The sequence below is a fragment of the Arachis ipaensis genome, chromosome B08, assembly GCF_000816755.2.
Source record: "Arachis ipaensis cultivar K30076 chromosome B08, Araip1.1, whole genome shotgun sequence".
In the NCBI taxonomy this organism is placed as follows: Eukaryota; Viridiplantae; Streptophyta; class Magnoliopsida; order Fabales; family Fabaceae; genus Arachis; species Arachis ipaensis.
The window spans coordinates 11,600,004-11,613,320 of record NC_029792.2 but is presented as its reverse complement, the minus strand read 5'-3'; the positions used below and the strand labels follow the sequence as shown (position 1 = coordinate 11,613,320).

Genomic DNA, 13,317 nt, shown 5'->3' with positions numbered 1-13,317 from the left:
TGTAAAAATTCGAAATATTTTGTAACAAAATATTTTTTTGTTTCAAAAACTCCAATTGTTTTATAACAAAAAATTAATTTGTCACAAAATTCAATATTGTTTATAACAAGTTAATTGTTTGTCACAAAATATAAGTATATTTTATAACATTTTTTTTTCAAAATGTTAAACACTAAATTATCATTTTATTTCAAATATTTTATATAATTATTATATTACTTGTATATATTTTACCTTAACTCTAGAATTACTAAATAAAATTCTAATTTTACTAAATTCCTAAATCTATTACCCTAAATCCCTAAACCTATGTTTAGAGAGGGAACAGAAAGAAAACGGGAAACAGGGAGAAGACAGAAGGGAAAAGGGGGGAATCAGAGAAGAAGAGGAAGGAGAAGAGAGGGAAGGGATGGCGCCGGGAAGGGTGCCACTGTCGCCGCCGCTGCCGTCGTGTGGGTGAGAGGGAGAGCTCGCGAACGGGGTTGCTGCCCAAAGCTGTTGTCACCATTGGAGCTGCACGAAGCCATCTCCATCATCGTCGCCTAGGGCTGTCGCCGTTGTGCTTCATCACTGCCGTCGCACGCAGAGGGGAGAGAGAAGGGAAGATCCACAATTGGCCAAGAGAAGGGGGGGGAGAGTCGAAGGACGCGTTGGTGGGTGTTCTCCTCGCCGCCGCTGTGGGAGCTCGCCACCACTGTGAAGATGAACCGAGGCAAGCATTCTTGCTCTTGGTTTTCGTTCTGTTTTACTTTTGGTTTTTGTTCTGTTCTTGCTTCTAGTTTTAGTTCTGATTATTAGGGTTTGTGATTTCGTCCCCTTTGAAGCTACTGCCGTTGTTGATTGCCACTAGAGAATGTGCTGCCGATCTTCTACTGCCGAGAGCCAATGCTGGAGCTACCGTGATGAGTTTAAGTCTGAGACTGCTACTGGACTGTGATTGCTCTTAATTTCCATCCAATCTGAATCTTCTGTTTTGCTACAATCCCGGTCACTACTATGAAGACTATGCCTCTGCCATTCCGGTTGCGTGGGAGTCACCGCTGCTGCCATGAAACTAAAAGGGAAGGGAGTTGTTATGTTAAATTATGTGATTGCGACATCGAGGTAGGGGCTTTAATTTAAATAATTTTAATTTTAGAATGCCCATAAAATTTATTGAATAACTGCAAATAGGTTTAATTATCATGAGTAATTAATTGATTATATGAATGTTGAATTATGACTGTGAAATGTGATTGGAATTGTTAATTCAGTGTTATTGGTTGGATGCTCCTCCATTGCTTATGGTGCATATGAAGAAATTGGCCCTTTTAGGATTAAGCCTGATGGGAAGTCACTTTACTTGAACCCTTATATGCTTGGAACAAATGTATGAACAAAATTGAAAAATTTTGCATCAACAACTGTGTTATTTTTTCTTGTTCTTTACATGCTTTTGATTGCTTACTGGTGTTGGTGCTGGTGTTGTCATGGCAAACATATTATTCCTTGATTCTCCTGCTGGTGTCAGGTTTTCGTACTCAAATAAGACGATGGATCTGTACACATTTGGTGACCAGAGAATAGGTAATGAAGTTGTCACATCTGTTCATCATGTCGATTTTGCTTTGTTCATTACGATTTTGAGTTGGTTGTGTGCTTGTATTTGGGATCTTAGGGTTCCTGAATTTGCAGCTGAAGATGCATATACATTTCTTGTTAAGTAGTCTGAAAGATTTCTTCAGTATAAGCATAGAGAGTTCTACATTGCTGGAAAAAGCTATGCAGGTGATTGATTGATATACTAGTTTTTTCTTAAATGTTTTAGAATACTAATTTTTAAAAATTTATTGCAATTGCTGGAGAAAGCTTTTGTTTTAGAAAATTTGTTGATTCGGTTATGATAGATAGATGAGATTCTTTACTAAAGTCGATATATGAATTCATCAATGTTTTGTTTTAGTACATTTTAGTACAACTGATTCTTACCAACTTTGGGTGATCAATTTTATTCTTGTGGCATATACATTATCAAACCACTGGCTCAGAGATATGGAAAGGTTCAGAAGAAAAAGTCGACATGCTTGTATGTGGGATAGGTAGTGGTGGTATCATCACTGGTGCAGGAAAATATCTAAAAGAACAGAATTCTAACTTAAAAGTTAGTTGTTCTTTAGATACATTTGCAGAAGATAATTTTTGCTATAATCATGGTGTTATTTTCTTATGTTATCATTTTTCTTTTGACTTTTTGTAGTTGATTGGTGTGGAACCAACTGAAAGTCCAGTGCTCTCAGGAGGAAAACCTGGTGAGTTACAACCTCTTCTGTGTGACAATGACTTTTGACGAACGGATTTTTGCTAGTAAAGAATTCACAAATAAGTTCTCATTACAAGTATAGTTTCTAAACTAACAATAATTCTTTCGAACAAAAACTTGTTTGTCACTAAAGTAAACCCAATAAAAATAATAAACCGAATTTAAACATCGGGTCGTCTCTCAAGGAATTGCAGGGAGGTGTAGTTATTATTGGTTATGGAAAAGTATATTTTTGGGTTTTTGAAAGGTTGAACAAAGAATGTAAATGATAAGAAAATAAACTAATAACTAAGTGGACTCTTGGCAAGGTGTGAGAATCAGACGTCCTATCCTAGTTATCCTTATCAATTGTGATGAGAATTGTTTGTTGCTCCCACTTAGTTAACCCTTACTAAATAAAGGAAAGTCATGTGGACTAATCAATTTGATTCCTCAAGTCCTAGTCAACTCCTAAGGAAAGACTAGCTTTAGAGGGATCCAAATCAACCAGCAACCTTCAATTATTAATCAACAAAGGAGTTTGATAACTCAAGAGTCTCTAATTACTCAACCAAAGCCAAGAATCATAAAAAGCTAATTTAAAACCCTCTCAAGCATTTTGTTAAACACTTGGAAGGTATAACATAAAAACATGGAAGAGTAATAGAGAATGTAAAATCTAATTGACCAATTGAAAGTATCAGTAATCATAAAAACAATCATAAATCTGAAATACCTCAAATTGTATTAAATATAAAATCATATCTAACATTGGAAGGTTCATAAACCAAATTGGATAAGAAGAGAATCAACAAGAAAAATAAATAAACCAAAGTGCTAGAACAAATAAAAGTAGAAGAGAAAACTAAACTAAAGGAACATTGAACCTGGAATTGAGAAGAAATAAACCTAAACTAAGAGAAATCCTAAAATCTAGAGAGAGGAGAGAACCTCTCTCTCTAGAAACTACATCTAAAACCTAAATTGTTATGAATTGATGAATGAATGAATGATGGAATGGATTTCTGATTCCCCCATTCTGCGGCCTCTATTCTGTGTTTTCGGGCTTGGAATTGGGCCAAAAAGGAGCCTAGAAATCGCCCCCAGCGCTTTTTGCAACTTTCTGCACGTGGCGCATGTCACACGTACGCATAGGTCACGCGTGCGCGTCAGTCACGCGTACGCGTCGCTCGTTCTCTGAGCTAGGCACGCGTACGCGTCGTTCAAGCGTGCGCGTTGCTGCCAGCTTCTCAAAACTTCATTTTTCACGTTCCTTCCACTTTTACATGTTTCCTTTCCATCCTCTAAGATATTCCTGTCCTATAAATCCTGAAAGCACTCAACATACGGATCACGGCATCGAATGGTAATAAAGGATAATCAAAATTAACAGTTTAAAGGCCTAGGAAACATGTTTTCAATTAATTCCTGCTCTATAAAGCCTGAAAATACTTAACACACAGATCACGGCATCGAATGGTAATAAAGGATAATCAAAATTAACAGTTTAAAGGCCTAGGAAACATGTTTTCAATTATATCACAGGATTAGGAAGGAATTATAAAATCATGCAAATTATATGAATAAGTGAGCAAAGGATTGATAAAAACCACTCAAATTAGCACAAGATAAACCATAAAATAGTGGTTTATCAATCTCCCCACACTTAAACATTAGCATGTCCTCATGCTCAACTCAAGAGAAACTAAAAAAGAGTGAAGGCAGAATGGTGGAACTTATGCAATGCAAGCTACCTACAAGCATCATGCAATTCTAATTACTATTTATATATATAAGCATACATGTGGTCAGATTGAGTCAAATTTTCAAGGAATCATATATGCACAACTAAGGACTAAATCAAAACACATTCACAATTGAGTTGAGTCAACAAAAAGAGTTCACAAACTTGCAAAACAAGTAATGATCAAATATGGACATATGAAAATGAGCCATTGAACCCTCACTGGAATTGTATATACACTCTAATCACTCAGTGTTTGGGGTTAAACCACTCAAATCTCCTCTAATCATGATTTCTAAAACTTTATTCTTCATCTAACCAGTCAACAAATATTTAATGTACAAATGCAAACATCATGAGGTCTTTTCAAGGTTGTAATGGGGTTAAGACAAGGGTGAGGATATATGTATGGCAAAGTGAGCTATAAATTGAATTCTTGACTAGCCTAAGTTCTCACCTGACATACACATATTCTACGTACTTCTAAAATCATGTCTGGCTACCCATAATTCTCACATTTGCATCACATACTCATGTACCAAATATTTATTTAATTGTATCACATACGCATTGATTATTAAAGTTAGCATTGGGGTAATTTTGTCCCCTTATTTAATTACTTATTTATTTATTTGTTTTTCTCCTTTTTTGTTGTAAAAATAAATATAACATATCAATGCACATGGTGTTTTAATTTTTTTGGTCTCACATGAGTATGCACCCAAATTCTCAATATCTTGTCAATTCAACACCTTCTTATCAACCCAAGTTCCCACGGTTCCCCACACTTAATTAATATACAATCTCTAACTTAAGCTAACCAAAGATTCAATTGGGATAATTAATTGTTTTTTTTTTCGCTTAAAGCTAGTGATGTGGTAAAATACAGAATAAATAGGGATTAAAAGGCTCAAGGTGGCAAACAAGGTTGATTGAGAGGGTAGGCTATTTGGGATAAGTGGACTAATGACAAATAATGGCCTTAATCATATGCAAGTATGTAAATACACTAAACAGTGGACATATAGAATGGAAGAAAGTAAAGTCTGCAATCATAGTGAAGAAATAGACAAGAATAAAATATTATGGTTAAATAATGTAACCATGCAATTAAGCTAAAAAACTCACGGGTTGTGTGTTCTTTGGCTCAAAAACCATATACCCAATTATATATATCATGCAAGTTACTAAAAAGGTTTGTACTCAAATTCAATGTGAATCTTAAATTCCTTTCCTCAAAATAAATATATTCCTTGAAAATGTCATCAATTTATATATATATATATATATATATATATAATAAATGGATTGTTGTGATTATGAAAAACTAAAAAAAAATTCTAGTTTACTCCCTATTTTCAATTAAACCAATTTCTCATATGCTAAAAAGGTAAACTAAACTTCATAATCCATGTTTTTCCACATCACAACTAATAAACGAAAGGTGCAATTCAAGCTAAATATCTAAGATATATACAGCCCTTCACCAAAAATCCGCCAGAGATGGCGACCTCCCCACACTTATATCACAGCATCGTCCTCAATGCTCAGTCAAGCTCAGTGTGAAGGGTCATCGCCTCCTGAAGGGTGTGCTGCTGCTAGCTCTGTGGGCTCTGGCTGTGTAGGGGCATGAGGCGCTGCAGGCTGCTCAAGCTGAGGCTCCTCGCGCTGTGCCTGCTGCTGGTCTGCCACCTGTGCCTCCTCATCCTGCTCATCCTCCTCTGCTTCCTCAGAGTGCTCCGATGGTGTGTCGGGCTCGGAGGGGATATCAGTATTTCCAGTCCTCATCATCAGCTTCAGATGCTCATAGTGCCGCTTGTTGCGACGCTCAGACTGCTCAATACGCCACTGAGTGTGGCACTCCATCTGATCGATGTGCTCAAAGAGGCGGTGCACTAGATGGTAGATGGGCTGGGAAGCGGAAGAAGGTGCTGTGGATGCGGGAGGTGCAGCAGGCGCTGAGGGTGCTACGGAGAATGTGGCCGCGTCAGTAGAGGCAGTGAGAGAAGGTGGTCTGTGGACTAAAGCTTCGAACTGCTTGCCATGTGGAATAATCTTTTTGCATTCGACAACCGGTGGCTTCTCATCCTCAAGTTCCCAAGGCACCTCAGCTCGGCAGGCCATCTGGGTAATCAGATAGGGAAAAAGTAGGGTGCCTCTGACATGGACTCTAGCCATGTATTTCCTGATGAACCGTGGAAGGTATAGTTCCTTGCCTTCCATAACGCACCAGATGAGAACGATCATAGCAGCCGGCACCTCTGACTTGTGAGTGCTCGGCATAACATACTTACTCAGTATTTGTTGCCATAGCCGAGCCTCATCATTAAGATAGATAATCTTGATGCCCTTAGGAGTTACCGTCGACTTACCCATAGCCCAGGGAACAGCAGGATCAATGGCTATGGTGCGCCTCACAGCATCCCAATCAAAGCTCATAAGCCTCATGGACTCCTCAGCCTTCTGGTAACCATCTGCTTCAGCTGATTTTGGCTGAAAATGGAGGATATCTTCTATGGCCTCCTCAGTAACCAATATCTATTTTCCTCTTAGTTGTACTGCATCCAGGGTCATCTTGTAATAGTTGTAGTAGAATTCCTGGACCCAGGATGTGTTAACCTCTGTCAAATTCCTCTCTAGAAAGAATCAGCCTCTCTGTTTGATCTGCTCTATAGTGTATTGCTGTAATTTAGTTGGTATTCTGAGAGTTTTTTCCAAATATAGGTGCCTCTTATGCGCAAAGACCGGAAATTTCAGTTCACAGTAGCGATTTGCAAACTTGATTGGGTCAGTCGCAGGCACTAGTTGATCTTCTTTTTCCTGTGGAGTGAAGTTCTTCTCACGCCAGGAATCATCCCCTAGAATATTTGATAGAGCGACAGAGGACTGTCCTCTTTTCCTCTTACTCGTGCTGGCCTTAGCCTTGCCCTTTCCTTTTGGATCAGACATCCTGAAAAATAGAAATTCCAGGATACAGATTAACAAATAAAACAGGGAAACAAATAGGCAATTAATAGGAAAGCATAACAAGTAGTGAATAGGTAAAAGAGTAATGACAGCTAAAGCAAGAAGTGAGTCATAAAGATATAGAATTTTGGACTGGATGCAAGATAGGATTCAAAGAAACCAATCAGAAATCACAATCCAAGAAGCTATTAAATAAAATTTAGAATGCTTGTTTGGCAAGAAACAACAACAAACATGCCTGGAAAGGGGTTGAAAAGAGTTAATGTAAAACTAGGAGAAAGGTTAGGAAGTCAACGAAGTCAAGAGTTAGAAAGGTAAGTTAAAATTAGTGGCATGGTACTGTAGTTCCTAGCTAACAGAAGTTCACAAGATTGAAGAGCAAGCAACTCACATTCAAGCAGACAATGCAAATTATTGATGATAAATCAGGAGGGACGAAAGCACAAAGAGAAATAAAATCATCAACAATGCAAGTCAATTAAGAAGGGAACCAATTGGAATGGAAATGCCAGCTCAACATCTCATGAAATGGCTTTAGTGGAAACCAAGTAAATCGCAATTTCAAAAGCACTAAAGTCAATTTTTTGAGTGGAAGTTAAGTAAAACATTTTTCAGAAAAATTGGGCAGCATTCCGGCAGTAAAAGGAACGTTCCCGGGAAAACAAACAGCAAAATCAACAATGCAAGCAGTAGCAATTTCAAACAGAATCACCAGCTTATACAAATCTCAGCACAAGTTGTGCAAAACCAGCAAGCAATCATAAAGCAAAACAAAACAGCTGGCTATTTCCCAAAGTCCAGCAAACAATTTGGATTTCCTAAGAATTCAGTAGTGAGTAAAAACACCAAAACCATATGTAAATGCAGAAGAATTAAGCATAGGATCTAACAGCAATGAGCTTGTATGCCATAATCAATCAAGCATAGGTTACCATCAATGGCAATGTCAAATGCACATGGGGGGGCAACCAAAATAATGACAGAGGTGCTTACCGAATGAATTATGGAATGAATTCGGCGAAAAGAAAGTTTATCAAGGTAAAAATAGTGCCAAATTCAATCCACAACGTGCAACAGAATAGCCCAACAACAAAAATTATTTTGAAAATTTTGACAGCAACCCGGCAGTAATTGAGGTGTTCCCGAATTAAAACAAGCAACGAAAACTCAGTTCATATGGATTCAAAGCAGTGCAGAAAAGAGCATCAATCAGCATGTCATATGAACTCAGAATAATAATGGTAATTTGCAGTTAACCAGCATCAAGCAGCAGTCAAACAGCAAAGCAAATTAAGAATCAGATAAATCACACAGCAGGAACAAAGCACTTATCAGACCTAAATCCTCTAACCATAACCTAGCTACCTAACCACCTAAAATCCACTATGAACATGCATCTCTAACTATCCTAATGCAAAAGAATTCAAATTAACTAGCTAATGAAAGTGAACAGAGGAATTAAATTGATAAGCAGGGTTGGAAACAGGAAAACCTGGGGGTGCAGTAACAGAATTGGAAAAGGAAGTGGGAAGGGGGTTGTGATGGCCGGAGATGGCGGCGGCACGGCGGGGAAGAGAGGATTTGGAATGTTGAGGGAGGGGGGAAGGAGGGATGACACGAGTTAGGGTTATCGCGTCAGGGGGGTTATAAAATTAAATCCACGCGTACCCGTGGATCACGCTTGGGCGTGGATGGGAGAAAAATGTGTCGACGCGTACACGTCGTAGACGTGAACGCGTGAAACAGGATAAATGAAGATGACATGTACGCGTAAAGCACGCGTACGCGTCAGCCGAAATTGTGCTAAATGCACGCTTCCAGCGTTGTTTTGGCACAAGTCTCTGTTTGATTTGGAAGGGGCTAGTCTTTTCATGCGACGCGTGCGCATCGCGTACGCATCGGGGACGCGTACGAGTGGGCCAAATTGTGCCTATAGCACACCAACCGCACGATTTCATCACAACTTTCTGGTCGTTGGATGGAGACGCCGATTTGGGATCGACGCCCACGCGTGGCCTACGCACACGCGTGGTGTGGTTTTTTTTTATGCAGTATGCAGAATGCAAAATGCTTATGTAGACATTATGAATGAACACTAATAAAAATAGAATAAAATAAAACTAAGAAGAACGCAAAATAAAATAAAACTAAAACTGAAAAAGAACGATCATACCATGGTGGGTTGTCTCCCACCTAGCACTTTTGGTTAAAGTCCTTAAGTTGGACATTTGGTGAGTTCCTTGTCATGGTGGCTTATGCTTGAACTCATCCAGGAATTTCCACCAATGTTTACGATTCCAATAACCTCCGGGGTCCCAAACTAGGCACATAAAGCCTTCGAGCAAGTTAAAGCAAGTGACAAAGCTCTAGGAGTGTTGATTGTCAGAATGAATTCCGGGGTCCCAAACCTTGCTTTCGCACCGTCTTCGCTTTGATCTACATTGTTCCAACCGGGTGGTACGCAATCTGAATTCTCACTGAGATACCCAAACATCTTCTGAGACCCATTCAATCGAGCTCTATACCAATCCTTGTACGTCAATTTGGAGCGTGAAACCATATTGAACCTTGCATGCCAACTCCTATCACTAACCATCTCCCTCTTACTCTTAAAGCCACAAAGAGCTCTAAGCTGACCATCTGTTTCAAGAAAACCATATTCAAGTGGAAACGTAAGGGTTGAGGATAAGGATTTTACCCACTTGAATGTTTTATTGGATGGTAATGGCCTTGGGAGAGGTGTTTCCAATGGTCTTGCAAGCTCCACTCCCTTGTACTCTTCTGTGAATTCTTCCACCTCCTTGCAAACCTCTTCAAGTGCAACTGCATCTTGATCAAAATCTTCTACTTCTTCCCCATCACTCAAGTCATAAGTTGGAGGTTGAAAAAAGTATACCTCCACATCATCTTCATATTCACTTGGGGAAGGTTCTTCAAGCTCAAGGGGTTCAATTACGGATGCAAGTTCATCACTAGGAGAGCTGGATTCATGATCATCATCACCAAGGAAACTGGCTTTCGGATCTATTCCATCCAATTCCTTATAAGGTACATGCCTTGGAGGTTGTACACTATCCTCCTCAACATCAATTTCAAACTCTTTGGCAGAATTCTCTATAGCTCTCGATTCCCATTGAGGTTCAGCATCTCCTAGGTCTTCAACCACTTCTTCTTCTTCTTCGATAATTACAGCTTCCTCCAATTGCTCTAATACAACATTGGACTCCTCCTGGATGTCTCCCGTCACCAATTCTTCAGCTACTCCTTCATCTTTAAGTCGATCCCTTCTTTCTTGTTCCGTGTCAATAGCATGATTGGGATCATGTCGCTCTTGGATTGATGCATCCGTATGGGTTATAAGGTCTTGGATAGTAGAGGTCAGACCAGTTAAAGTAGAGGCAAGTGTGGTTTGAAGCTCTAATTGCCTTTGGCGAATAACATTAAGGATGTTGCTATCCAGTGGAGGTTGGGGTGGATAGGAGGATTCGTTATTTTGGATAAGAAGAGAATCAACAAGAAAAATAAATAAACCAAAGTGCTAGAACAAATAAAAGTAGAAGAGAAAACTAAATTAAAGGAACATTGAACCAGTAATTGAGAAGAAATAAACCTAAACTAAGAGAAATCCTAAAACCTAGAGAGAGGAGAGAATCTCTTTAGAAACTACATCTAAAACCTAAATTGTTGTGAATTGATGAATGAATGAATGATGGAATGGATTTCTGATTCCCCCATTCTGCGGCCTCTATTCTGTGTTTTCGGGCTTGGAATTGGGCTAAAAAGGAGCCCAGAAATCGCCCCTAGTGTTTTCTGCAACTTTCTGCACGTGGCGCATGTCACGCGTGCGCGTCATTTGGCGAATTTCCTTGTCACGCATACGCGTCGTCCATGCGTGCGCGTCGCTGTCAGCTTCTCAAAACTTCATTTTTCACGTTCCTTTCACTTTTGCATGTTTCCTTTCCATCCTCTAAGCCATTCCTACTCTATAAAGCCTGAAAACACTTAACACACAGATCACGACATCGAATGGTAATAAAGGATAATCAAAATTAACAGTTTAAAGGCCTAGGAAACATGTTTTCAATTATATCACAGAATTAGGAAGGAATTGCAAATTATATGAATAAGTGAGCAAAGGATTGATAAAAACCACTCAAATTAGCTCAAGATAAACCATAAAATAGTAGTTTATCAACTTTCTTGTATTTTTTTTAAAGAAGGTTATTTATTTATTAGAAGTCCTCAGGGTTAAGGTCCACAACTTCATTTGTAGTACCCAATGATTTACAATTTGTCATTATTAATGTGTAGGTCCACACAAGATTCAGGGGATTGGTGCAGGCTTTGTCCCCAGTGTATTAGAAGTAAATCTTCTCGATAAAATCATTCAAGTAAGCTTTATTCAAGAGTTGATAAAATATTGTAATTCATGAAGTCAAACTAAATTTTATGTTTTGTTCACTTGAGATATGTTTAAATTGGTAGATATTAAGTGAAGAAGCTATAGAAACTGCAAAGCAACTTATGCTTAAAGAAGGCCTGTTTATAAGTTCTCTAATGTATGTGTATTAGTATTTTGTTGTGACACTTGTAATTTCTGGTAACATATTCAGTTAGTGATCAAAGAATATTTGATATTGTCAATAACCTTTTGTTTTGTTTTTTGTTTTTCTTTTGTTTGGTAATCAATCTTATTTCAGGTTTATTCTCATCAGTAACTTATTTCTTCTCAAGAAACATCTCACATGTTGGATTACTAGCTTGCTCTGGAGCGATGTGTTAGAAAAGATGCTTGTAAGTAGTTGCACTCCAAGCAATCAATAATAAGTTGCAGAACTCCAAATCACAATGCTTTTATCCTCATATAACTTAATTTTTACTCGGATGAAGATAGTGTTATGTGTTATTTTTTAATTTTGATTTTTATTGTTTATATTTGCAGGTGTACAAAATTGATGCCAACATGCTAGACTTTATATTGACTGAAATATGCTAGAAGAGTCAATAATTATAAATTCGATATGTACAATTTTATGTTAGAAAAAAATTGTGTTTAGTTGAATTTGTAGAACTTATTTTATTGTAAAAGAATTTTAATGACATGTAAGATGTTTTAATTATCTATATGATTATATATTATATAAATCTGTGATTTTTGTGATTTCTGTTATTTTTATGAATCTGTGATTTCTCCTGATTTTTTGTGATTGTGGTAATTTCTGTGAATTTGTCATTTTTCCTGATTTGTTGTGATTTTTATAATTTATGTGATGTCTTTTGATTTTCTTTGATTGTAGTGATTTATGTGATTTCTAGGATTTACCTTGAAGCATTTTTGTGATTCTGCTAAATATGTGTCTCTCTGAAGGATATGTTCATGTAAGTAAACTATATACAATACACTATTTTTTCATATTATTGTTGATTTATTATACGATTTTGATTTTAACTTTTAATTATTCTTATCGATATAGGAATAGGATTCAAACAAATCTGTCTTTGATGAAGCCAGACCAGGATTTCAAAAGCCTGAGAGTATTAGTTCATCAAAAAAATCATATTTAGATTTCATCCTTCTGACTGAAAAGGGTTTACTTCTTCCAAATTTCATTTTGAAAGACCCAGATACTCAGTATATATTTGTAGAAAAGAACAACACAGATATTTATCATCTTCATAAGCTTTGAAGGTGGATCATAGTCACTTAAATATAATTGTTGTTGTCATTTGTACCATATTACCACCATCATTAGTGGATGTTGTAATAGTATTTTATTCTCATAAATTAGAGATAGCAGTGTTTAGCTTTGGAGTGATAAATTATGTTTTCATGAATATATTTTATCGCTTATTATTATTTGAGTCTTTGAACCCTAATAAAATTATGTTTGTAATGACAATTAAAGATTATCTTAATTTTTTCAATTTTTTTATGTTTTTCTAATTTTTTTTCATTTTTTAATATTTTTTCTAAACCACGTGTTAAAAAAAAGACTTTATGGTAAAAAGTATATATTAAATACTTCTTTTATACAAAGTGAAAATAATAACTAATCTTCTATTAGACAAATAGTAAAACTAATTAGAATAAAAAATAATAATAATATATAAATAAAATATTTTTTAATTAATTATTGATGTAATAATGAATGGTTATATAGTTATAACTATTACTTATCCCTACCGTTGCGGCCCAGGCTACCCTCGCCCCTGTACGGGGGCGAGAGGCGGGGGACGGAGGTTATTGTGAGAGACAGGGGCGGGGCAGGGACGTTACCCATTGCCCCTGGGGCATGGGCGGTCATTTAGCTTATAAGTGAAGGCGCCT

The 13,317-nt window shown here is 37.3% G+C and overlaps 1 protein-coding gene across 1 annotated transcript; it reads left to right on the top strand.

The window, feature by feature from the left end:
- On the top strand, nt 1,533–11,985 carry LOC107610516 (cysteine synthase-like). The gene is made up of 8 exons (XM_016312565.1): nt 1,533–1,566; nt 1,658–1,767; nt 2,006–2,140; nt 2,237–2,288; nt 11,301–11,380; nt 11,475–11,548; nt 11,690–11,783; nt 11,932–11,985. Exons 1-8 carry the CDS (start codon nt 1,533–1,535, stop codon nt 11,983–11,985), a joined length of 633 nt encoding a protein of 210 aa, XP_016168051.1.